The following is a 27277-nucleotide window of genomic DNA, read 5'->3' as shown; positions in this document are numbered from 1 at the left end:
CTACATAATTTAACGACCAAATAAATAAAATTGTATTTAAATTGTCAGAGTTTATTTTATTTGATCAATTTGGTGAGCTCAAGCTGATTGTAACAACAAAAATAAATAAATCCCACTGAAAACTTGACATTTGGATGTCAAAACATTATAAACGTCAAACAAAAACCTGTAAACTTGTGGTGTGAACGCTTTTCAGGTTTTTGAAAACTTTTTGCCATAAACCGCGTTTTTGGGTTTGGTGTGAAAAGGCTATAAAGTACTTATTTGGAGCACTTTCATGGGTTTATATCCGTACTGCTAAAATCCATATTTTAATTTCATCTGAAAATAAAAAAATCTTCAAAACAAACAAACAATTCTTTTAAACAACTATTATTTAATATTTTATTGGAAAAACACAAAATAGTTTTTTTTTGAAAACAAAATACATAAAAAAAAGATCCTTGGGCACGCCACTGTGGCCTGGCCAGTTGAGAAAAAAGAAAAAAAAAAATACTCTGCAGTCTGCACTTTGGTGGTAGTTTTTTGTATCTTGTTTTGACTTTTTTTTTCTAAATGCTCAAGGCTGAAGCTGCTGTAAACTCAGTCAATGATATCTGGAATTGATCGCCACTAAAAGACAGAAAAATCAACAACTTTATAATTTATCAATTTTATAATCAGCATACCTTTATTTTCCAAATCAATTAGTGGTTGTTTTTGTGTCATTTTTTTTCTAAATGCACAAGGCTGAGGCTGTGCATTTTGATGGTGGAAATGGTGGTGGAATTTATGTGGCGTGCCGAAGAATTTGTGCGGTAGATTGTTTTTTTTTTTAAATAGTTTTCACAAATAACACTGAGAAGATTTTATTTATTTTTTAAGTTAAATTGTTCTATTTATCTATCAAATGGAGCACAGAAATGTTTTTTTTCTTAACGAATATGTTGCTGCGGCTATCAAGGTTTCACTAGAAAATATAAAATGCAGGAAAAGTCAAATCAATGGCGCGCCGCCATTACAAACGAGACAAAACTTTGTGCATTGCATACATCGCTCTCTTTTCCTCCCATTTACCAAAGAGTTTATTTTTTTCAGGAGAAACAAAACTACAATATTTTGAGGGGAGAGATTTTGGTAAATAAGGAAACACATACACCTACAACATTGACCTATTATATATATTATATAATAGGTCAATGAGTGAAATTATTCTCAAACCTGTTTCCGATGATTTTACATTTTTATCAAACACAAAGCAAATTATTATTTAAATAAATTTATTGCAAATAAAAACAAAGGAAATGTAACCTCTACTGCTTCTTCAATTTTTGTTGGAACCGCATAAAGTAAGTTGATGTTTCCGTTGCTTGCCAAGCCTCTCAGTTATGCGATCGGATTGCATTCGGAAAGCACGCTGAGTTTGCCTTTTGGAGAACTTTTAGTGGCTGGATAGAGAAAGATTTTACCATGGTTCTATTAACATCGACTACCATGCTGCCGGCACAGCGCTTCATACGAAGTTTCTTTGAATCCTTTTTCAATTCAACATAATCACGAACACCTTGTTCCCAAGTTGAACCATAAACTTCATTACTATGTGAGTGTGAGAGTTGAAGTTAAAGAAATTGCTGTTGTGGTGATGGAACAATTGTGCCTAATTTGAATTGCCCCTGCTAGAAAATTTAACAAAATTTCATATTAGTTGTACATACAAATTTCTTTATTGACTTACCTAAAAAGGTTCACTTGCTAGTTGTGATCCAAGAGCCTCATTGGGTGCATAAAATTCCAAACAATTTCTTTAAAAATAATTGAATTGTTTTTTTTTTTTTTTTTTTTTGAAAGCAAAAGTCACAAAACCTAGATGTCAAAATACTATTTCCCGCTGCCCTACCAAGGGGCGCCACTATAGCTTGAACCTGCTACTGGCAGTCCATATCTAATAGGTCAATGAATGAAACAGAAAGCTTATTTTTTGGTTTAAAAAACAATTTTTGTAGTTTTTTCCAAAAACAAAAAGCGCTATAGAAAGAAATAAAAAATTTTTACTTTTGTAAAATTCCCACTTTTTCACTTTTTAGGTCATTATAGCTACCTTAAAACTCGAAATTTATGCTAATACTACGTTTCCACCTGACCTAAATCCGAGATTTAGCTAAGTAGATTTAGAATAAATCTCGAGATTTATTCTAAATCTACTTTGCAAAATGGTGGATATGGGTTCACCTACCCTAAAACCAAGATTTTCAACTACCCTGAAACCGAGATTTAGAATAAAGCCTTAACTACATTGGCTCTGAAGCCTGGTACGCTGCTCGCGCTAAATTTTAGCTGAGATAAAATTCCCATACAAGTTATCGATAACTTGTATGGGAATTTTATCTCAGCTAAAATTTAGCGCGAGCAGCGTACCAGGCTTTAAAAGTGAAAAAGTACAAAAGTGAAAATTTTCAAACGCATTTTTGTATAGTTTTACGGGCTGAAAAATTAAAAGAAATGATGCAGAAAGCTTATTTTTTGATCTAATAAACAATTTGTATACTCTTTTCAACACAAAACAATTGCACTAGCCTGAAAAAAAATATTTTCACTTTTGTACTTTCTCAAAAAGTGGTGAATCTCGAGATTTAAGGCTTAACTACATACACCACTTTTTGAAAAAGTACAAAAGTGAAAATATTTTTTTTCTGGCAAGATCAATTTTTTGTAAAAAAGAGTATAGAAATTGTTTTTTAGACCAAAAAATAAGCTTTCTGCATCATTTGTTTTAATTTTGCAGCCCGAATAACTATACAAAAATGCGTTTGAAAATTTTCACTTTTGTACTTTTTCACTTTTTGAGCCAATGTAGTTAAGGCTTTAACTAAATCTCGGATTTAGCGTAGGTGAAAACATAGTATAATACTACGTTTCCATCTACCCTAAATCCGAGATTTAGCTAAGTAGATTTAGAATAAATCTCGAGATTTATTCTAAATCCTCTTTGCTAAACGAAGTGGTCTTGAATAAATTTTAGCTCGATTAAATTTTTAACAAAGTTTTGCTTAGTAGCAGTTGTACAAATATTTAATCCATGGTTCAGTAATTTTATCTTCTTAAATCGGTGGTTAAGCTGAGGTTTAGCACTGGTTCAATGTTCATATATGTTTAAATAGCCAAATCAAAGTTTGAACCAACTGAACCACGTTGTACAACCTAATAGCTTGTTTTCACTACAACTCAAATTTAATTAGATCAGTTCAAATCTGGGTTGTAAAAGTATCAATTTTGATATTATTTTGAAATAAAAAAAAATTTGTCTTTTATTTCTGAAAAGTGCTACACAAATTACACCTCCAGCTTAAACAATTGTGTTCTAGAATACAAATAAAAACATTTTATGGCATCCCTGGTTAATACAAAAGTACTAGATTTTGCCGGTTTCGATGGCAGCTGCTTTCTGTCATTTTGTCCCGCATCAACAATATTTGTGTGAAAGAAAAGTAAAATCCTAAAAATGTCGTCTCCCGCTCCAAAATCACCAGAATTATCCGATAAAAGTAAAAAATATGATCGTCAAATAAGGTAATTAATAGCAAAAATAATTTTCTCCTATAAATAATTAACACTTTCATCATTAGACTTTGGGGAGAAAATGGTCAGGCTATTTTAGAAAGTGCAACAGTCTGCTTGATCAATGCAAATGCAGTTGGATGTGAAATTTTAAAAAGTCTCATTTTACCAGGAATTGGTGGATTTACCATTGTTGATGGATCTGTTGTAACTGAAGAAGATATTGGCACAAAGTAAGAATTAAATTTAAGAACTTAAAATCATTGCCCACTCGATTTTAGTTTCTTTTTAGAACAAACTAGCGAAGGGCAATCAAAAGCATCTCAATGCATGCAATTCCTACAAGAACTCAATGCCGATGCTAATGGTGATTATGTCGATGAAAGTATCGAATTCATACTCAATAATCGTCCGGAATTTTTCAATACTTTCGATGTTGTAATTGCATCTAATTTGAATGAGAAAACTTTGCTAAGTCTTTCGAATAAACTCTGGGATGCTAAGATTCCATTTGTTTATTGTCGATCATTGGGATTCTTTGGGTCTGTTAGATTGCAGGTGAAAGAACATTGTGTGATTGAAGCTCATCCAGACGATCGAATTTATGATTTGAGGCTAGAGAATCCATTTCCTACTTTGAAAGCTCATTTGGAGGTAAACTGAAATTCTGACTTGTATAAATTATAATGTTTAATGTATTTTGTTCTTTTGTTTACAGTCGACCCAGATAACTCCAAAAGTACCATGGTTAATTGTGCTAAATAAGTTTTTAAGCGATTGGAAGAATAACAACGATGGACGTATCCCAAAGACATACAAAGAAAAGAACTCACTTAAGGAACTTATTCAAAGTGGTGAGCTTATTTGTTTATTTTATTTTATAGTAAATTCAGAGATTCATTTCAATTCTTATTGAAGTGGAATGAGGTATTTCAATATCTTGAATTTGTTTTATTGGAACCTAATTCATAATAAAAACTACAAACCTTAGCGTTTCTTTAGCTGCCGTGAGTTAAGCTAGCGAAAAAGACTTTTGACTTTATTTCCATTTAATATTGGAAATAGTGTCTATAGTAAGTATAGTCGACATTATTTCCGTAACAATGAGAAATTACGCACAAAAATGTGTGATTATGTCGAACATCAAAAAATGGTATTAAAGCAAAAAAGTTATCTGAAAAAAAAAAAAAAAAAAAAATGGTAATAAGATAGATATTTAATTGGCAACATGTAGAAAATTTCGAAAAATAAAGTCGAAACTAAATTAGATAAAAACGAAATAAAAATTGTATACACGCATTTTCTATATCTTGCTTAGAAACGTTGTGTTCTTCTTCTAAGGACTAGTCAAAATTTTCATGGGTGTACCGTTATCAAACTCTGAAAGTAGACCCCTGAAACACCCATGCACCCCGCGCCTCCCAGTGCATCCCGCCTCGACGATGCACTCTATTCCTTTGTTAATTATTTCATGATTGCTTGTTTGAAATCTTGTGCTTATTTCAAATATAGCTGGAAATAAAGTCGAAACTATCATTCAAACTATATTCATTTGGAAATTTTTTACCATTTTTTTTATTTAATTTGTGGAAAAAAGTTGAATATAAAAAAATGTAGAATTCGTCATTATTTCCATTATTCTACCTCATTTCTCTCTACCTTAATTCACGGCACCGTTTTTTTAAGACATTTTGTTGATGACTTCCTCCAACAAAAACGATTAGTTAAAAAATTGTATGAATTTACTTTCAAGATGCAATTTCATAGAACTGTTTTCAAAAGTTTCAAATAAGAAAACTTCTTAAAACTGATACACAAAAGTTCTCTTCTGCGCTATTAACCTCAGGGCTTTGGCACTGTTTCTTACTAAACAACTAGTTGGGTTAAATTTCTAATTAATTATCAATTAGTAATTAGAAACTTGATAATCTTTAAGAAATCGATTTTCAGAAAAGAAAAACCTTTGATAAGTAAGCTTATATAGATTTAAAATCCATTGTTTTTTTTACAAATTTTACATTGAGTTTCTTACAACTTTTAGCATCTTTAGAAAAGTCTTTTTTATTTAAGTTTCTGGACTAGGTAGAGATAAAGTTTTGGCGATAATATTTCAACTAATCATTGGGGTAAGGCATTAAGAGGATTGATTCTATATAAAAATGCCACGCGTTAAGCGATTTATTTTAATCCCATTAATATTTTGACTATTTCCAAAGTTTCTGATAATGATTTTCAATTAATCCTAATTCGTCTCTAGTCAAAAATCGAAAAAAGGAAGAGCTAGAAAAGCAATATTCACAGATGGCTGGACTGGAGTTTGGTGTGGTAGCAGGGGGTGGTTTCTTAGACAATGTTAAAATAAATTAACCACTTCGATTTCCAAATAATTTGAGCTTTTTTTAAGTATTTCAACTAGTGAACCTGCAAGAAATGTTTCCTTTTTTTTACATGATAGCAATTTTTCAATTAAAAAAAAAAAACAACAAATTAAGTTAGTTTTACTTAATTTGTTGTTTTGTTTTGTTGTTTTGAAAATATGAGATTCTATTCAATTTTTATTTAGGAATTTTAATGAAGTTTATTGATCCTTCATAATCGGAAGAAAAAAATGGAACTTAATAACGTAGTTTTCTAAATATAATTAAAGTTTCACGAGATTACTAAGAGATCTCAAAGGTTTAAAAGACCAATTAAAAGAAAAAATCCAAATCTTGTGCCAAAATATTCGCAATGCTTAACTCTATTAAAACTTGTTATTAGTTTGGTCAAAAAGTGTTTCGTTTCAGATTGTCATTTGTTCGAGAAAAAGATTCACCATACGATTCAATGTTTACGTATTTAATTTAACTCATTATATTTCCCAATTCACTTTTTGTGACTTGGTTCATTTCAGCTTTCTCTCCATTTACATTGCACTTTTCATCAAACTGCCATATCAGTTGGCTCTTCTTTTTTATTTAATACTTCGTTGCTACGTTTTCTCCTTTAACTATTAAGTTTTCTTGAAAACAATTCTAAAACATTACTAAACTCTCACCATCACCCCATTGAACCAAAAGAATTATAGCCGTGTTTTTCTACAACTCTTTTTTCATTTTAAACAAAACCAAATTCCACAAGAAAGTACATTATTTTAATTTACGTTGCATCACAGGAATGTCCAATGATGAAGAAAACTATGAAGAAGCAATAAAGGCAGTAAACACCGCATTCGGCGCTGGTTTAGTGTCACATACAATTAAAGCAATCCTCGATGACGATGCATGCGAAAATATTAATAAACAAGTTAGTTACACCTTATAATAAAAACAATACTTCAATAATATTTTTCTTATAAGAGTTCTCCATTCTGGATAATGGCCAAAGCTCTTAAAGAGTTCGTGTTGAACGAAAACAATAATTACTTGCCCTTGCCAGGAGTTCTCCCTGATATGACTGCGAATACAGAATCTTATATAAATCTTCAAAACATCTTCCGTCAGCAAGCATTGCAAGATGCTGATAACATCTATAGAAAATGCCAGCATTATTTGAAAGAGCTAGGCTTACCACCAGAAACAATTACCGATAAAACAGTGCGTTTATTTTGTCGTGAATCGGCTGGCTTAGCCGTGGTTCGAGGTACCAAGCTTGCTGATGAGTATGAGAAGTCGAGTAAGATTGTTAATATTGGTAAAATAATTTTCAAACTCATCATCAAATTACTTTCAATTTTGAGAATGGTATTTTCTTTATTTTATTAATTTAGTTGATAATTTTGAGACCCAAGGCACTTTGGCCGAATACTATGTGGGTTTCTTGGCCTATGAACGCTATCAAACCGAATTCGGAAACATTCCTGGTGAATTGTATGTGGAAAATGATACTTCGAAGTTGAAAGGCATTGCAAACAAAATGCTAGCGGAATGGGGTGTCCATAGTCAGATTAGTGATGATTTAATTCATGAAATCTGTAGTTATGGTGGTGCAGAAGTTCATACTGTATCGGCATTTATTGGTAAGATTTAACTTTTTTTTAAATTTATTTGCAAATGCAAAGTTTATTTGTTTCGATTTAAGGTGGATGCGCAGCTCAAGAAGTCATAAAGCTAATAACCAAACAATATATACCAATTGATAATACGTTTTTGTATAACGCAATTACCTCCGAAACGGAAACAATAAAATTGTAAATGAAAAATAGAGCTCATTTGTTCTTTATTTACCTCTTGAATAGAAATATATAGAAAGCAAAGACGTGATCCTTTTTGAAAAATCTCGACGACAGGCGAGGGCCCAATTTATTTTTGAAAGAGAAAGAATATAGTTCGTATTTAAAGTGTTGAAATAAAGTGATTACCGGAAGTTAAAACAAGATAGAAAAGTACTTCAATTTGAAATCAAGTTTGTTTATTTGTAGTGAAATAAATGGTGCAAATAATGATCTAAATAAAACGATGCTGTATATTATTATTTTAAGAACTGTGTTCTATTTAATTAGAAAAAATCTTGGCTCATTTCCAAACTAAATCAAAATATACGCCTATATGCTCTAAAAGAAAATTAAAATGGTGCAAATAATGATTTAAATAAAACGATGCTGTATATTATTATTTTAAGAACTGTGTTCTATTTAATTAGAAAAAAAATCTTGGTTCATTTCCAAACTAAAGGTATAACTACAACGGCCACTTTTTGCAAAAAGTCAAAAAGTGAAAATTTTCAAACTCATTTTTTGACAGTTTTTCCGACCACAAAATTAAAATAATGATGCCGAAAGCTTATGTCGTTTTCGATTGGAATTACTCAAGGATTCACTAATTCTGAAATCCAATAAAACAGTTTGAAACGCTTCCACTCAATTCTGAAATTTTATATCTGTATTGGTTGATAATCAAATAAATCAAGAAGAGAATTTTTATTCTGAGAAGCGTTCTGTATGTCAATCTCGGTCGAATAAAACACTTTCAGAAGGCTTCTGAATGATTCCGGACGCTTCCGGAGAGCCAATCGAAAACGACATTATTTTTTGGTTTAAAAAACAATTTTTATAGTTTTTGACACAAACAAACAAAGAAATAAAAAAATTTTACTTTTGTAAATTTCCCACTTTTTCACTTTTTAGGTCATTGTAGTTAAGGCTTATGTCAAAATATACGCCTATATGCTCGAAAAGAAAATTAAAGGCTGAATTAAACACTATGAAGGCCACACCGGAAAGTATGCGGTAGCGGTACGGGTAGGGGTAACGGTACTTGTATTACAAAAAATTCCACATCTGAACGTTGATGTGTCAGTTTGGAATTTTTTTTCATACAAGTACCCGTACCGCTACCGCATATACCCTCCGGTGTGGTCTAGCCTTAAATGTATACGGTAGCTGTATGGGTAGTTGTATGAAAAAATTCCACACCTGACTTGACGTTCCAGTTCAAATATTTTTCACATAACCATAACGCATACATTTCCGGTGCGGTCATTCCTCAACGCGTTAGTTTGTAGAAGCCCTTAAAGGCTTGGCCACACCGGAGGGTATGCGGTAGCGGTACGGGTAGCGGTAACGATATTTGTATGAAAAAAATTCAACACCTGAACGTTGATATGTCAGTTTGGAATTTTTTTCATACAAGTACCGTTATCCCTACCCGTACCGCTACCGCATACCCTCCGGTGTGGCCAAGCCTTAAAGGCTTGGCCACACCGAAGGGTACATGCGGTAGCGGTACAGGTAATTGTATGAAAAAAATTCCACATCTGAACGTTGATGTGTCAGTTTGGAATTTTTTTCATACAAATACCCGTACCGCTACCGCATGTACCCTTCGGTGTGGCCAAGCCTTAAGGCTTGGCCACACCGGAGGGTATGCGGTAGCGGTACGGGTAGAGGTAGCGGTACTTGTATGAAAAAAATTCCAAACTGACATATCAACGTTCAGATGTTGAATTTTTTTCATACAAATATCGTTACCGCTACCCGTACCGCTACCGCATACCCTCCGGTGTGACCAAGCCTTTAAGGTTTTTTCCGTGAACGCCCGATTCACGAACACACCCCGGGAATTTTTTTTTCTAGCTGTCAAAAACGCAAACCACTGACTTATCTGTCAAAACTTTTATTATTTTGGAAAACGCACGACAAAACGAAATCAAATTTTCCAATATTTTTTATTTTTCGAAGGAAAATTTGTATCCGACAATACGATATTTTATCGGAATACCCAAAATAGTCATAGTCAATCCTTTTATATAATTCCCAACAAATAAATTATTTATTCCAATGGCTTTAAAGTAAGTTCTATCAAAAACCTACAATTGTGTCACTATAAAATAAATTCTTTTACGTAACCTCTGTGTGGTGCCACAACAATAATTGATTTTGTTTCATTCTTTCCTCTTGAAGACTTGCAATCAAATCCGGTCTAGCTTACAGCGCTATGCATTATGCGTGCAGCCTTGGCGTTTGGGGCAATAGCGTTCAAGCAGATAAGCTCTATAACGAGTTTAAGGATAAGGCAAGGCCACATGTAAATAGTTTACAGAAACAATTGCCCTTCGATGTACCGAATCTACCCCAAACGGGAGAAGTTCGATTCCTAGCAAAACACTATTACAATAATGGTGTAAAGAGTACCTTCCAATTTATCATAATGCTGCCATGCTACGCTGGTCAACTAATCAAGAAGACCAAAGATGCAATCAATAAAACGTTGGAAGCACCTGCCGCAAAGAACTGAGTATCTCTGAGGGGATAGATGGTAGGTTGTGTTTCGATTAGAGACTTGTGGTGTTATTTCTTTGTTTGTATATCTTGTGCTGGCCTCGTGGATTTATTGCTGATAATAAAGGAAAATGTTTTAAGTTAAATTGATTAGTTTTGATTGAAGTTTTATTTTTGCATAATATTCTGGAAATTTATAGGTCAACCTGGCGAACCCCACAAGGCCACAAGCTAGTATGAAGCAGATGCGTGGGAAAGTGTTGATCAACTCGACATCGAGACCAGCGACGAATAGAAAAAAAGAAGATGAAACTTTACAGGTGTTAAATCGGCTAACAAGATAATCGATAGTTGCTAAATTAATCGATTCACGTGAAATTCTCAAAAGAGAGCAAATGTTTCACTCTTTCGAAATTTGAGAAATGTGATTTTTTTACTTGCGATAAAGCTTGATCGCATGTAAATCAGAAAAAATCACAAAAGCCAAGTTCACTGAAAAGTCATTATTATCAAATAAGCAAGATGTGTTCTTGTAGGGCTTAAACGTTCAACAAAAATATCTTGGGCATCAAATTGATTGCTTTAACTGTTTAGAAGATATTCGAATCCAAATCCTAATGCCCACTGATTTCAATAGTTTTCTTATGAACAGTATGAATTGGGATTTGGATACGAATATCTTAATGCAATCAATTTGATGCCCAGGACTTTTTTATACAACGTTTAAGCCCCTACAAGAATACATCTTCCTTATTTGATAATAATGACTGCAGTGATGGTTAGATTAATAAAAAAAGTTTATAAGACCTTTTTTTTTAAAGCAAACTGTTTCTTACAAGAATATATCTTGCCCGTTTGATTATTATAATTTTTAAATTTGTTACAAAATTAATAACACAAAGAATTTTTAAAGATTTTCTCAAACCTTGGACCTCAAATGCATTTTTGTAGAGCATTCAATTTCCTACAAGAATATGTAAAGAAATTTGTTTTAGTAGAAGATTGATGTAAAAATGGAAAATTGCGAAGCGAAGAAATTTCCCATTAAGATAAAAAGCTAATATTTGGTGAGTATATTCAAGAGGTGTCTAGATATCGATTCTTCGAAGTATAAAATCAAAAATTGTGTTTTTTAAAGATTTTTGTCAAAAGTAGACCTCCTATTGAAAAAAAGTTAAATCGAAAAGTTTTAGAAAAAGGTGTACAACTTTTATTTAAACCATTTTTTATATAACCTCAAAAAAATTGAGAAATATCCAAAAATACGGTTGGATTTTAACAAAACCTTCTTAAAAATTACTTTATGTTTTTAATCTATTTTAAATGTTTTTTGGGCGAAATGTTAATTTTTGGATTTTTGACGAATTTAATTTGAAAAAATAGCCTATTTTTCAATTATGAAAGTTACCGAAAAAATTTTGAAATGCCGTTATTTAGATGAAAACGGTTTTTAAAATCGATTTTTCCGTTAATGACAGTGATTTTACCGTCTGGCGAGAAATATTTTTCCATAGAAACCAAATTATACTTTTCTAATGGCCTTTGACCTTCTTATTTTGAACTTCCAAAAACACCAGTTTTGTCTTTCTAAGTTCTTGTACATATTATTTCAATGTGTGGAGGCAAATTGCAAATGTAGCACATAGGATTGAGTGTGTGTCCGAGAATTTGACAGTTCTTGCACAGCATGTTGTATGGGACCTACTCGGACACCTTTACGTTTACCAATCTGATTCCACGGTTTCAGAAGGCTGGTAAGAGTTAAAAGTAAAGAGCATTACCTTCGTTCCAATTTGAAAACGGAAACGAAAATTGATTCCGTACGGATTGGAAACGGTTGTTCTGATTTCCATTCGACTTTTTTGTTGCATACATTTTTTGTGAATCCGCAAAATGTGTTCGAATTTAGAAATGTTGAGTTGATCATACATCGTTATTGAAACTAAACATAACCCAGAAAGATTTTTTACGGCTAAAAATTTGTCGACAACTTTTTGATCAAAATAAGAATCTTACCAAATCTTACATAAGTGCTTATATTCTGTACAAATTGTATCCATCCTTGGGGAGCGCAAAAATGTTGATTTTCTTTTCCAGAAGCGATTTTGATGAATCTCAATTATTTAAATTAAAAGTGAATATGTTGACGCCAGCATAAAGGACTACGATTTTAATTTTAATTTAACTTAAATTTGTACTTGTTGTTTTTTAAGTTTTTTTTTAATATTAAGTTTTTGTTCTCAAAATATTTATTATAAAAATTTCTTCTGAATGAAAAAAAAAAAAAAAAAACACAAATTTAAGTTAAATTAAAATTAAAATCGTAGTCCTTTATGCTGGCGTCAACACATTCCCCCCGTGAATGCTCTGCTTCACTTTCAGTTTCTAACGGCAGCCAGAACATTTTTTGTATCGAACGTTCCCAGATTATGAAAGGCATTTTTTTCTCTCCTGGTTTCAACTTCCAATCTGAAGACTCGCAATAGAACGTTTCAGACTAAACCATCAGAACAATAACTTTTTTTTTCTTGTTTCTAGAGAATTTATATTAGTTAAATTCTTATATATTGTTATCAAGTTGCCTTCAAAAGAGCAGATTGCAATGCATTTACTTTTTGGAAGTTTTTGTTTATTACTATCTTTTCTTTTAAAGGTTCGTCAAGAGCAATTGCATTACAAAGGTTTCACTTAATGATGTGCAGTTAGAGAACAAAAACTTAATATTAAAAAAAAAACTTAAAAAACAACAAGTACAAATTTAAGTTAAATTAAAATCGTAGTCCTTTATGCTGGCGTCAACAGAATACAATTCATTTTTTTAATTTTACTGAAATTATAAAATAATCGTTTTGTTGTTACGGGGGTTGGTTTTTTTTTTATTATTTCAAATAATTTTTTTTTATAAACAATTTTTTTTTATAGCTGGCTGCACTTGTTAATTCGAATAATCTTATAAAAGTTTTTAACTTATCGTCGCTGGTTTTTTATTATGTTTTTTTTTTTTTTTGTTTAATTTATTTTTATATTTTTTTTTATTTAATTCGCTGAATTTGTAGAAATCAAATGAGAAAATGATGAAATAAAAAAATTATACATCATAATTCTCCTCAAAAAAAAAAAAAGAAAAAAAGATTAAAACAATCTCGTTATACATATGTGTAAAACAATTATGCTTTAGTTTCAACAGCAGGTGTTGATTCTACTTTTGCTTTCGCTGCTGATTCCGATTCGCTGGCTACCTTCTTCTTTGAACCCTTTCCCTTCTTGGCACTTTTTGAGGGGTTAATTGGGGTGTTTACGAGTTCCTGAAATTAATAAAAAAATAATATTATTTTTTTGAGTTCGATGATAAAGAATCAACTGATATTCAACTTTAATATTGCTGAGTGTTTGGACGTATGTAGTACATAATAATCAAATTACAAATCAAGTTATTATTATATTTTCGAAGCAAAATTTATAAGATAGAAAAAAGTAATACCTTTTCCAAAGAAATTATTGTTTGAATGTATTCCAAATTTGAAAAAAAAAAAAAAATAATAACAAATACAAAGGAGGTACCACAAATAAATGCAGCCACAATAATCATTCAATTTTTCTAGCAAAGTGTCTGGACACAAAAATCACTAAGAAGACTTTTGCGGAATTTTCTTTGCAAAACAGTTCAACTATTTTTCCTGACATTCTATTTATTTAATTAAAAATTTAGAAAAAAGTACAGCTCGTTTCAAATCAAAAGTCCTGCTTCTGATGTCGTTTTCGATTGGACGTCCAGAAGCATTCCGAAGTCTTCTGAAAGAGTTTTATTAATATGAAAATGCCAGCTAGAACGCTTCTCAGAATAGAATTATTGTTTGAATATATTCCAAATTAAAAAAAAAAAAAAAATTACCAAATACAAAGGAGGTACCACAAATAAATGCAGCCACAATTATCATTCAATTTTTCTAGCAAAGTGTCTGGACACAAAAATCACTAAGAAGACTTTTGCGGAATTTTCTTTGCAAAACAGTTCAACCATTTTTCCTGTAATTCTATCCTCGTTAAAGTTATTTTCGGATTGCAATTACGTCGCTAGTTCAAATTTGTTTTTTACAAAATTAAAATAAGGCCCTATTTTTAGTTAGTCTTGAAGCATTTTCCTGATCGATATAACCGGTTTCTAAGGAATAACAAAAAAGTGAGCTAGCGAGTAACGACACGTTCCGAAAGGTGCATTTAATTAGTTTTCACTTTTTTGGGCTAATCCTACCTCGTTTACATGATTTCGATTTACCCCAGAAACTGGGTTAGATAGTTTATTCAGTTTCTGAGATGGATCAAAATAATCAGACGTAATCTTGATTCACGCCGATATAGCAGAATAGGGCTGTAACTACAAGTTATAGAAAAAAAAATAAAACAATAAAACTTTCATATGGTAAAGAGGCTGAACATACATATGTAATTACAAAAATAATCTTTGAATGTTTGAATGTAATTAAAATTTGATAAAACAATTTTAACAAATTTAAAAAATCTGCCACCAATAAATGTAGACCAATATCATTCAAATTTTATATAGCAAAGTGTCTGGACACAAAAGTCACTAGGAAGACTTTTGCGGAATTTTCTTTGCAGGGCTAGCCATACTAGTTGTTTTCCTATCATCAGATAACCTGGAAGTTTTCGTTTTTGAAGACTTGTTCACACAAAAAAAAAACTAATATCTCCTGAATGATATCGATTAGACTATTTTTATTTGTTATCTCTCATATTAATATAAAAAAAAACTGCCTTTTACTATCCTCTCGACGATGGCGTATTCACGATAACAACTTAGTTACCGTTTGTTGTTTTTAAGTTAAAATGTGATTTCAACTTCTAGGCTGTTCTTGTTAATTTTTAAATTTTACACCTATGTTTTGTATTTAACTTTTTGCAAATTCACTTGCCAAAAGTGAAATAAGGTTCACTGCATTAAACTCATCAAGGGGCACGGTAGTGCCGAGCCAAGTTCTCTAGCAACTTTGGCACTACACCCTTATTTACAGGAAACAACTCAGGCCATTTTCGACCCCCCTCTAACTTCAACACCAAAGATGCTAGAAATTTCAAACGCTACATTTATTGAGCTTGTCAAAACCAAACTCCTCACAAAATTTAAGCCTTATACGATGAGTAGTTTCTGAGATATAGGGCTTCAAAAATCGCAAAAACCGTAACTGACTGACTGACTCACTCACTCACTCACTGACAGATCATCAAAATTATGGAGAACTTCCCGTTAACGTAGAAACTTGAAATTTTACACAGTGATAGGGCTTGTGGTGTATACAAAGGGAAAATGTTGAAATTATGCTGGCACAAAAAGTACTGAGATGTAAAAGTGTACCAAGTTCTAAAGTTTGGGTTCAAATTCGTATCAATAAAATTTTGTTTGTTTACTTGGCAATTTTTGAAATAACTTTAAAAATCGGTAATTAAAAGAAAAATTGTCAAGAGAACAATCTAAATTTTATTGATACGAATTTGAACCCAAACTTTAGAACTTGGTACACTTTTACATCTCAGTACTTTTTGTGCCAGCATAATTTCAACATAGGAGAACTTGGCTCCTTTTTTAACAGTAATGTTTTTGTTGTGATTTAATTTTACATGGATACATCCCCGTTAATAAGTTTTGGAAAGAAGAATTATTTAAATAAAAAAAAAATAATTACCTTAAGTTCAGGTTGAGCTATACTGTGCTCACTAGCAAAGTTCTCCTCAGCGAATGGGATGCCGGTTACCAAATTGACACCGTTTGGCATAAGCAGGACAGTGTGTTTGAATTGAGCCACATATTCAGCTATAATAAAACAAAATAAGTAACTTAAAAACATAAAACAAAACTATTAAAAAAAACTTACTTGGTTTTTCATACAGCACTTGGAATGGTTCAATCATTTTATGGGAAACACATTCAACAACACCCATTCGTGCTTTAGTCTCCTCATCAAAGTGTCGCAGATTGAAAGGCATATTTCCATATTTTGTCTTAACCTACAAATAAAATTGATATCTATTTTTAGTTTTTTTTTATCGATAACATTTATATTATTTATTTAGTTTTTATCAATCCCTCGCCTCAGATCTCATAATCTTGCCTTCATTGGGTAAACAAACAAAAACTTTATCAGTTTTTAAGCATTTCTCCACAGAATACCTCAAAATCCGACTCCATAATTGCTCGTTAGGAACCCTCAAGTGCGTAAGTTTTAATCACTGGCTAGGTTAATATGTAAAAACATAATAATAATTATATTTTACACAATAAACTTGCCTCAGCTAGGAGAGCCCTTGATGCCTTCAGTTTAAGTTGATAGTTTTCGTCGGTCTTCTTGTAGATTGAAATTTTTGTGTCCTTCTCACGACCCTTTTAAAATTTTTGACAGTTTTAAAAAATCATCTTCAATTTATTGTTATAAGATTTTACTTACAACTCCTTCACCTGAACTGACAATAACATCAATGGCGTACACTTCATGAGTTTCAAAGGTACATTTTTCGTGTTCCTTGCGTTGGGCTTCGCTTGGATTTTGAATAATTGTCTTCTCGCCATCGATTTTGAATTGTTTCAATTGATGACTAAGCATACCTTCGATTGGTTTGCATTTATATGATTCGGCAACTTGTTGTACGGCTTCGGTGATTGCATAGTTCTAAAAAAACGAAAATTAGATTTTATGTTAATCAATCAGACTCCAATCATTTGAAAAAAAAAACAAAATTGATTGTAAAACATTTCAAACGAAAAGTGTGAATATTGTCTAACTTCTTTTCACGGTTAATGTTCTTTAATCTAGACAAGCTTGAAGGTAAATTTGGAAAAATAGGTTGTTCCAAATTCATTTAGCTTTTTACAAACATGTTTCAAACAGACATAGTCACATTTTCTGATTAATTCATGTATGCTACTTGACTCTGTTCGTTAACTGGTAGACGGGTCCTTAATATAGGAATAAGTAAACAAAATTTACTTACACTGGCTCCATCTTTAATCAGCCTAAGAGCAGCTTGCACTGCCCAGTAAGCAGCTAGGGTAACATCAGCCTTTTTGCCTGTTGCTTTGTTATCACTTGATGCTCCAACCACAATAGTGTGTGCTGCTACTGCAATAAATCCATCAATATGGGCACCCAAATCTCTAAAATTTAATTTAAAAAAATAAATAATTTAATTTTGTTCTCAATTATTTTATTGTAATGATTAAAAAACCTACATTTTCACAACATCTCCTTCTTTAAGAATACAATCAGGATCATTCTTTGTTGGTGAAAAATGACAAACACAATTGTTAACTGATACACAGGTTGGAAATGCAATTCCTTTTTTTAAGTCTTTTTCCTTTTTGTAAACCTACAATAAAAGTTTCAAGAACTTATTTTTTAATTTATTCATCTTTAGTTCAAATAAATTATTGATAAAGGTTGAATATTTTGCCCTCAGATCTCATAATCTTGCAATCTCTGGGAATCCATTACAACGCCAAAGTGTGCTACCAATTTTGAATATGGTACAAAGTATTTCATTTTCCTATCACCCCGAAGGAGGACCATGAAAAAAACTTTCACTTCTTTGTTATAACTTCAAACCCTCAAGCGCGTGTTCTTAATCATTGGACATTTTGTTAAACTGTGCTTTAAGAAAGGAAGAAAAAAAACTTACTTTTCCAGTTTCTTCAGTGATTTGATTGTCACCCTTTGTACAGATTTCCCTCACAGAGGCATCAGCAACACAGAGATCGATGACTGCTTTAAGCGTTTCTGAAAAAGACATACAGAAATTACACTGGTCAACAAGGTTTTTGCCACAAGAACTAAAATATACTTTTCTAGTAGTTTTTGGGGTGCTGAAGTCGAATCTGAAGTCAGAAAAATTTGATTGGCCTTCATTTTTGAAATATAACCGTTAGAAAATGTCAAAAAACGTAATTTTGGCTGTTTTCGAGGTTATGTTTTTATGTGGAGCAATTAATTGTGAATAAATTTGTAACGGTGACTATAAGAGCTAGTTTTATTCTTTCAAAAAATGTTTTAATCTTTCCGATATCTCTTTTATAGCCCGAGATATTTAAAATTTAAGTAGCGGTCTTTGAATGAGGAACAACACTGGCCAACCAAATTACACTTTTTTTGCCACACGAATCAAAATATACTTTTCTGAAGGTTTTTGGGTTGCTGAACTCGAATCCACAATCAGAAAAATTCTATTAGCCTTCGTTCTTAAAATATTACCGTTATAAAATGCAAAAAAGGGTTTTTTTTTATAACGGTTATATTTCAAGAACGGAGGCTAATAGAATTTTTCCGATTGCGGATTTGAGTTCAGCAACTCGAAAACCTTCAGAAAAGTATATTTTGGTTCTTGTGGCAAAAATTCTGTGACCAGTGACTTAAACTTTAGATTAAGTTTAGTTTCTCTTTGACTTATTAAATGAAACTTAAGATATCTCGAGCAATAAAAGAGATATCGGGAAAATTTAAACAGTTTTTGAAAGAAGAATATATGTTCTTATAATAACCGTTACAAATTTGTTTTTAATGAATTACCCCACATAAAAACAGAACCTCGAAAACAACCAAAATTACGTTTTTTGACATTATCTAACGGTAATATTTCAAAAACGAAGGCCAATCAAATTTTTCTGACTTCAGATTCGGATTTAGCACCTCAAAAACTACTAGAAAAGTATATTTTGGTTCTTGTGGCAAAAAAAAAGTTTAATTTTGTTGACCAGTGTTATTAATTAATAAATATTTAGGAGAAAATATTGATGCAATGAGAGTGAAAAATTGAGCACATAAGGGATAAAAATAACTAATGCATTCAGGTTATTTTAGTTTTGCATACCAATGTCTAGATAGGTAAAATGTACAAGTCAATGTCCAGGAGGCTGAATTCTAAAAAACTAAGCCCCACTGAAAGAGAAAAAACTCATATAATTATCTAGCATAACTTTCCCACCAAATGGCTCTAGCGGTTAATCGAGCCTTTCAGTTGTACAAGAATGCAGAATGAAGAACTCACAATACTTTTTGCCTGATTTGAATGTTTTAAGTCTTAAGTAATTAAAATTTTAAAATTACTTTAAAGACCCAGAGTCTAGAAAGGTATAATGTACAAGTTAATGTCCAGGAGGCTGAATTAAGAAAAATTAAGTCCCACTAAAAGAGAAAAAAACTCATATAATTATCTAGCATAACTTTCCCACCAAATGGCTCTAGCGGTTAATCGAGCCTTTCAGTTGTACAAGAATGCAGAATAAAGAATTAATCTTCAAAGCCATATGATGGTCTTTCAACATTTACAGTGTTGCACATAATTTCTAAGAGTGATAAAAGTTTTGTGAAATAAGCTCAGCTACATGTTTCTAAACATATATTTTATCCAAAACCTAGTGTTTTAAAAATATAAATTTTTGTAAAATTTGACTCCCTATATAGGGTCTAGCGTTCGTAGGAAACCAATATTAACCCGTATACCAAAAATAAGCCTCTTACAATTTCTTTTCTTTCTTTGACTATATTTCGTCTATTTCTACAAGGTTATAACTTGACATAGTAGTATCTGCAGTAATGCAAATAGGAATAAATGTTCAGAGTTTAGATAGTAATGAAGGATTAATGTACAAGTTATTATCCAGGAGGCTAAATTATGAAAAATAAAGCCCCACTAAGGAGAAAAAACTTATAAAATATTGTAGCATAACTTTCCCACCAAAAGGGTCTATCGGTTAAACGAGCCTTTCAGTTGTACAAGAATGCAGAATAAATAACTACACTACATAAAACAAATAAATACACACAAATAAAAGAATTCATGCAATTTCAAGCAGACATTTTTAACAAAGAATAATTGTCAAATTTTAAATATTCTTTGCAAAAAATATATTCATATTTTAGTGATTTTCTATCGATTAGTAGCTTTTATTCTTTAAATGCCATGAAATACCGTTATTTAAGATTTAAATTTTGTTCAGCTAAAAGACAACAATAGACAAGGTTTTTGAATACATTTTCCAAATTTGGACAGTTCTTTAAAATAAGACAACGTTTATAGTTACGATTAATGTACAAGTTAATGTCCAGGGGGCTAAATTATGAAAAAATAAAGCCCCACTGAAAGAGAAAAAACTCATATAATAATGTAGCATAACTTTCCCACCAAAAGGGTCTAGCGGTTAAACGAGCCTTTCAGTTGTACAAGTATGCATAAGAAATACATAAAATGTCTCACTCAATTTAAAATTATATAGTTTTGTTAAATTGGTACCGAGTATAAAGGTTTTAGGGCCCTATTATGACTTGCGAATCGCTGGACAAATGTTGAGAATCAAAGTTATTGAGCCTTTAATAAGGGATTTAAAGTTGATTTTCACATAATTTTCTTTATTTTGATTGCATTGCGGGCTGATCTTGGTAGTTTTTTAATCGGAATACGATGATATGAGTGACTCACGAACGACCGACTCGCGCCCTTAGTTACGACTCGGTGTTATTATTATATTATTATTATTAAGATTATTTATTGAAAGCACATAAATGTACAGATAATAATACAGCAACGGACTTATAGCTGGACTTAAAAATATTCCTATTCTATCGCCTTCTGCACAAGATAAAATAAACTAATTTTATATGCTATTTACAAGGTCTGTTATTTCTAATAACTTAAATACATTTTTTAATATTTTTTTCTGACCGAATTTTTTATAACAAAGTTAAATTAGATTTAAAAAGTTAAATTAGTTTTTAACAAATTATTTGAGATGCTGTTTATTTTCGAGCAATCTGATGTGACGTGTTTTATGGATAGAATAGGGTTTGAACGACAAATTGAGCAGTTTGGTGGATTCTTTTTGGTGGTTTGGCGATTCGGTATTAGCTCGAACCTCAAAAATAAAAACAGAGCTACATTGGAGCTTTAATAAGATCAGTGGATTTTTTTCTTCTCAACTTTTTCAAAAGTCAGAATTAAGAAAAGAAGAACAAAAATGTTTGGGGTTTTGTTCTTTCTCGACATTCATCTTCCCTGTGCCAACACAATATCGGTGAAGCGCCCAAAGTTTGTAAGTACATTTTTTTTTTCGAAAATAATATGCAATCTGTTATTTTAGATTTTATTGCATGCAACAATCCATCAAACCAAAAATTTCACAACATCGTTCCTAAATCCAATGTTGAAGTGTCAAATAGTTACATTTTGTTACTTTTTCCAACTCAGCTAAAGGACTTGAGTTTCAATGTTAATCTGTCAAACACAATTAAATGGGGAAGAGAGGGGATGATGTGAGAAGAGAATTTCTTGTTTGTTTCCATATTTGAAATTATTGAATGCATATTTTTGTTTCAATTTACTTAGATTTCAATTAAAAAGAATTATTTTAGTACCAAATTAATTCTTTCTTGTTTATTCATTCATACAATTAATCTCAAAAAATTTTCTTTTGACAGATCAACAGAATGTAACATTAGTCGTTCCTAAATCAAATTTTAAATTTTCTAACCAAATCTTACAAAAACAAATACAACGATTTTTTGACACAACAACCAAAGTTAACTATATTTAATAAAAGAACGGACCCAAGGGGGTAGGATGTTGTGGAATTTGCCTTTTTTCTTGCTCAATCGTACGACACTATAGATTAAAAACAAACACGTTTCACGCCCCCCTCGTATAAAAAATATGTATTTTATTTTGCCTTTTCTTTCGTTATTGTCTTTTTTTGCCTTTTCTCTTGTTATTGCCTTTGTTTGCCTTTTTCTATGTTTTTTTTATCTTTTTAGCGTCTTTAAAATAATGTCTAAACACAAAATACTCAAATACCAACAAAAAGCCGACTTACTCAATATATCTTTATTAAGGATGCACTAATTACTCCACAAAAACAAAATTCGAATGAAAAGATCTACCTATGCAACTTGTTTGTCTGCTATTGCTACCATTTATTGCCTTCTATGTTGTATTGCGCGGCCTGCAACCGACACGTATCAAGGTTCATAAGCTAACTTAGTCAATTTACAATATTCGATTGGAGAAGTTCTCCAGATTTTGACATTCAAGAGAGATTTGGAAGCCGCGAAAGGGGCAGTCGCAAAAGATGTTGTTAAATGTAAAAATCAGTTCATTTTGGGCAATAAGGGAGTCGAGACAGTTGAACAAGTAAATTGAGTGATAAATGGGGACACAAATCAAGAGCTCCCGGCAAATGTTGAAGTGAGTGATGTCGAGTGCTTTAATTATTTAATCTTTAGCTCCTTTAAAGCACTCTTATGCCGGCTTTTCACCAGTCGATTTTAGCCGCGCGATATATCACCCGACTTGCAGCTTACGTTCACACTAGTTGAAAAGCTTCAGCACAAAATTACTACAATTAATTTTTATATTACATGCTTTCTCTCAATAAATGCCTTTTTTTGCCTTTTTGGGAGTTTTATTTTGCCTTTTTTTAAGTTTTTAGGTCCTATCCCTGCACATCATTTCATTTTTTTTTCATTTCATTTATTTCGATTAGTATCTAATTTACAATGACGCATTAAGATAAGGATCTTTTGGAGCATCTATACCTATTTAACAATCAAAATTTCTTAACATTCAAAAGGTTAAAATAAAAATAAATATCTATTTTATATACATTTAGAATTAAATAATTTGTAAATTTTCAAAAGAGCAAAAATAATTCAACATTTTATATATGTAGTTAATGCTCAAAAAGTGAGACAATACTTATAATACAGTTCAATTAGAATTTGAGTAGTGCAAAAATAACTTCCCCTTAAAGTCCGCAGGAGCGGCAATACTTTGCAATCCGTTTGGGAGTGCATTCCACAAACGAATTGCAGACACGTAAAATGAACGTTCAGCTATGGTGTGTGAGAAACGCGGCAAGATTAGTTTCAATCCTCTTTGTGATTGGGCAAAATTTAAATTTTCACTAAGATAGTTAGGACATCTATTGTGGATGATATTATGGAGTTTTAACACTATTCTGAATTTCAGGTACTCGTCGAGGTTCATCCCAAAAAGTATGTGACGTAGATGTGATACACTAGAATACCTAGGTATGCCGTAGATAAATCGAATACAATCATTCAGAGCAACATTTAATCTTCGCTTACACTCGCAATCTAAAATTGGATAAACTAAAGAGTTATAAGTAAAGTAAGGCATAATCAACGATTTTATAAGATGTTTTTTCATCACAGGTAACAATAAGTCAGAGGAAGATCTCAGAGATCTTAACCCGCAATAAATTTTTCTAATAGTATCAGAAATGGCCTTACAACAACTTAGATTACTATTTATTTTATAACCCAGATAAGTAACATGACTGACATACTTAATTATTTCATTATCCAAAACAACTGAGGGAAAATCTAACGGGTTGGGATCATCTCTTGAGCATAACATTGCGATAGACTTGGTAGGATTAAGTTTTAAACAATTTTCATTAGACCAGGTCAGAATGTGACTTAAATCCTCATTCAATCTAAAAATGCAGTCTTCCATCAAACCAACTGTACGACATATGTAAATCATTACATCATCAGCGTACAAGTGTACTCGACAGTTGCGGATGACTTCAGGAAGGTCGTTTATAAACAAAGAAAATAACAGAGGACCTAAGACCGATCCTTGAGGTATTCCGATGTTGGTAATAAAAGGATAAGACATCCCAGTATCAGTTTTTATTCGTTGAACTCTATCTACCAGGTAATTGCACAACAGCTTGAGCGCAGTGTTGGAAAAATTAAAATTTAACCTAAGCTTCGAAAGAAGTATAGAGTGGTCAATGCTGTCAAATGCCTTAGAAAAATCTAAGAGCACCATAACACCAAACTTATCATTGTCAAGAGCGAAACGGATGTCTGAAGTGACTTTAATTACTGCCGATTCACAGCTGTGTTTATGTCGAAACCCAGATTGCCATTTTGTCAGGAATGTGTGTTCATTTAGATAGATTTGAATTTGGTCATGCATAATTTTTTCAAGTAACTTACCCAGGTACGATAAAATACTAATAGGCCTATACTCAGAAGGATTAGAAGGATTTACTTTTTTGGGAACAGGAATAATGCATGCATTTTTCCACGTATCCGGAAACTCACCACTGTAGATGCAAAAATTAAATATATGGAGTAAGTAGTTCAAAACAAGTGGTAGGATGAGTTTTAAAAATTTCGGCGAAATATCATCAGGACCAATCGCATTAGATTTGACTGATCTGACAGTGTTTACTAGCTCACATGCACCAATGCAGTCAAAGGAGAAAAAACTTTCACTTTCAGGCATAGCAAATATATTTCGTGGAATTCTCGCACTTGACAAGGAAGGAATCAACACATTAGACATTTCTAAAGCAGTAAACGGGCATTTAATTGTATTTTTATCATTCTTGATTCCTAATTTTTTTAAGTTGGTCCATAGTTCTTTAGAACTGAGAGAGGGATCAAGTTTCTTGAGTAAATATGTACGCTTAGCATTGCGAATAGTAGAATTAACTTTATTTCGAGCATAAATATACTGCCTTTTATTGAATTCTGTAGGATTATTTTTAAATCGCCGGAAAAAACGCTCCCTCTCCCGAATGATATATTTTAAGTTGCCATTGAACCAAGGACATCTATTAGTTTTTAACTCCTTAGTAACTAATGGGATGTAGTTATCATATAACCGAGTCAATAAGTTGTTAAACAATTGCACCTTGCTATTAACATCACCCAAATAATAAATCTGATTCCAATCAAAACTAGAGAAATTTCTACTTATGTCTTCATAGTCGAAGTTACGAAAGGATCTAAAGGTAAATGTTCGAGAAAAATGTGTTCTGTCAACATCAAACTGAAGCGAGCAAAATATGAAATCATGGATAAACTCAGAAGTCGGTCTTATTTGATCATTTCCCAGAATTCTATACCTTGAGCTGGTCAAAAACATATCAATCAGGGAAGGATTAGTTTCAGACTTGAAACATGTTGGCCATCGATTATTTATAACCGATAGACCCATTTTATCACAGAAATGATTAAAAAATCGAGTAAAACTGTTATTGGATAAAAAATTTACATTAAAATCACCTCCAATTAAAACGTCAGTGTATTTAGGACCGAGTTTTAATAAAGCTTCCTCTAATTCACGCAGGTTTTCTTCTTTAAACATATTCGGGGGACTATAGACCGCTACAATTAAAAACTTTTCAACTGAATTACTCATTTCAACAAAAACAAAATCAATGTTAGTTTCAGTTGATTTGAAAACTGTAGCAGATGAAATATTTTCACGTACATATACACAAACTCCACCTCCAACTCTATTTTCCCTATCACTCCTGTGCATATTGAAACCAGGTAAAGATACTAACGCGTCCGAAATATAAGTATTCAACCACGATTCAGCTACCATAATAACATCCAACTTTGAGGTACTAAACATTTGATATAACATGGTATATTTAGCTCTTATACTTTCAGCGTTCAAACAACAAATACTTAGACCATCAAACGCATCACACAACACATCACAAACGCATCACACAACACATCACTATTTGCAAAATGTGTGTACCTATATAAATTCGTTTCCTCAAACTGATGTTATTGTTTTTGTCTTTAAAATTATTGTTTTTTTTATATTATAATAGCCCCATCATCCCTTTTAAGAAACTATATAATTTTCTTCGATATTATAGTGGTCAGTACCCCAAAACCAAAAACCCACAATTTTAATTACTTAACATCAATAATTTACAGTGTAGGTATGTTATAATACCACAAAAAAAAAAAAAAAACAGCATAATAATTTAAACCGACATCAACTAACCTAGATCAATGTATTTATTTTTTTCCCTGTTCGATGCAGTTAAATCTCCCCATCTGCACACAACACACGCACATGAGCATGAGAAAAAGAGCGATGCTCTATGTGTTTGCATTTGAAAATGTGAAGCAAAAAAAAAATAAAATCGATTTTGTGCAGTTCAAGCTTAAATGAACAAACAAAAAAAAAAAAACACTAAAAATATATTAATCTGTAGCGACAAGATACGCTTGTAGGTGTTTGTAAATTGCAAAAAAAAGCTAATGCATTGACTATGGAAGAAAAAAAGATTATCGTCAAATATCTCTAAAAATAACAGCAGCGTGGCGATTGAATGCTGGTCTAATGGCGTGACGTTATTCGTCAACCGGCTTTTTTAACCAAAAATATAAGAAAACAAAAGAACGATCAACGTGTCCTAAAATGAAAGGTGCCAAATCAACATCGCTGAGTTGGCTCTTCCAAGGTCCAGCTTTTCAGGAAATGAAAGAAAGACATTTCGACACCAAAAGCATCTGCTTATTTTAATCTAAATTTTGGAATTAAAAAAAAAAATCGAAAAAAAAACGTTAGGATTCATTAAACACCAACGACTTCAATTTTAAATCAATTTAATTAAATTTAAAGATAAAACATAAGTTTCAAAAAAATCGAAATACAATTTTTTTTGAAGGTTAGAATTCGGGCAACCATCCGCGTGGCTCTTTTTTTTTAAGGGAAAATGTGAAGATGTGGAGAAGAAATGTTGCTTCTTTCAATAAAAAAAGAGTACTTCAGTCCTGAATTTCTTTTATTTTTTATAATTCACATTTTTCTTAAAATTTATATTATTTAATAATGTTAATCAACTTACTGTTAACTATTTCACCAGCCAATTTATATTTGGTTACAACTAAATCCTCGGCAATGGTTTTCTCTTGGACTTCAACTTCGTCGGCCATTGTTGTTCAATTTGTTCGTTCTTCTTCTTTTCTTTAGAGTTTTAACGAAAATTAAGTCCAAAAATTTTGTAAAAATATTAAAATTACTAGTTTATTTTAATTATTTCTTAATTTGGGAAATAGTTAAAAAAGAATACTTTATAATTAATACGACTATGGAGGCAAAAAACAAACTTAAAAGATCTTTTTTCTTTTTGTATTTTACATCCGACGCGGCAGCACTTATTTTGTAAAAGAAAGCAGAGCGGGTGCTAGGCAGAGTGCC

At 31.7% G+C, this 27277-nt stretch overlaps 3 protein-coding genes across 4 annotated transcripts; 2 read left to right on the top strand and 1 right to left on the bottom strand.

Moving 5' to 3' along the window:
- Positions 1 to 3393: 3393 nt before the first annotated feature.
- LOC129911624 (nedd8-activating enzyme E1 regulatory subunit) lies at positions 3394 to 7718 on the top strand. Of its 2 annotated transcripts, none has more exons than XM_055989478.1 (8): positions 3394 to 3546; positions 3603 to 3767; positions 3816 to 4188; positions 4253 to 4388; positions 6689 to 6819; positions 6873 to 7188; positions 7283 to 7531; positions 7594 to 7718. In XM_055989478.1, exons 1-8 carry the CDS (start codon positions 3479 to 3481, stop codon positions 7704 to 7706), a joined length of 1551 nt encoding a protein of 516 aa, XP_055845453.1. In that variant the 5' UTR covers positions 3394 to 3478; the 3' UTR covers positions 7707 to 7718. The 2 variants fall into 2 exon arrangements, with proteins under 2 accessions (XP_055845453.1, XP_055845452.1); XM_055989477.1 differs by having other exon boundaries at positions 3396 to 3546; positions 6873 to 7206.
- A 1898-nt stretch (positions 7719 to 9616) lies between these two features.
- Positions 9617 to 10377, top strand: LOC129910191 (MICOS complex subunit MIC13 homolog QIL1). The gene is made up of 2 exons (XM_055987465.1): positions 9617 to 9801; positions 9914 to 10377. Exons 1-2 carry the CDS (start codon positions 9791 to 9793, stop codon positions 10245 to 10247), a joined length of 345 nt encoding a protein of 114 aa, XP_055843440.1. The 5' UTR covers positions 9617 to 9790; the 3' UTR covers positions 10248 to 10377.
- Positions 10378 to 13208: 2831 nt separating this feature from the next.
- On the bottom strand, positions 13209 to 27277 carry LOC129909258 (proliferation-associated protein 2G4). Its single transcript, XM_055986320.1, has 9 exons — positions 26925 to 27277; positions 17921 to 18018; positions 17475 to 17611; positions 17237 to 17399; positions 16693 to 16914; positions 16536 to 16628; positions 16123 to 16255; positions 15934 to 16061; positions 13209 to 13536 (listed from the first exon to the last, which is right to left on the bottom strand). The coding sequence occupies exons 1-9, from the start codon at positions 27010 to 27012 to the stop codon at positions 13399 to 13401; spliced, it is 1200 nt and encodes a 399-aa protein (XP_055842295.1). The 5' UTR covers positions 27013 to 27277; the 3' UTR covers positions 13209 to 13398.

The sequence above is a fragment of the Episyrphus balteatus genome, chromosome 2 (assembly GCF_945859705.1).
Source record: "Episyrphus balteatus chromosome 2, idEpiBalt1.1, whole genome shotgun sequence".
Lineage (NCBI taxonomy): Eukaryota > Metazoa > Arthropoda > Insecta > Diptera > Syrphidae > Episyrphus > Episyrphus balteatus.
Note: the sequence above shows the minus strand (reverse complement) of the source record. Positions and strands in the feature narration are given on the sequence as shown.

Coding starts and splice junctions, on each gene's coding strand:
- LOC129911624 (XM_055989477.1), top strand. CDS start 3,479: ATGTCGTCTCCCGCTCCAAAATCACCAGAATTATCCGATAAAAGTAAA. Junction 4,389..6,688: donor TAAGGAACTTATTCAAAGTG/GTGAGCTTATTT, acceptor GTTGCATCACAG/GAATGTCCAATGATGAAGAA. Junction 6,820..6,872: donor GCGAAAATATTAATAAACAA/GTTAGTTACACC, acceptor TTTTCTTATAAG/AGTTCTCCATTCTGGATAAT.
- LOC129909258 (XM_055986320.1), bottom strand. CDS start 27,012: ATGGCCGACGAAGTTGAAGTCCAAGAGAAAACCATTGCCGAGGATTTA. Junction 16,915..17,236: donor TGATTAAAGATGGAGCCAGT/GTAAGTAAATTT, acceptor TCGTTTTTTTAG/AACTATGCAATCACCGAAGC. Junction 16,256..16,535: donor CAAGGGCTCTCCTAGCTGAG/GCAAGTTTATTG, acceptor TTTTATTTGTAG/GTTAAGACAAAATATGGAAA.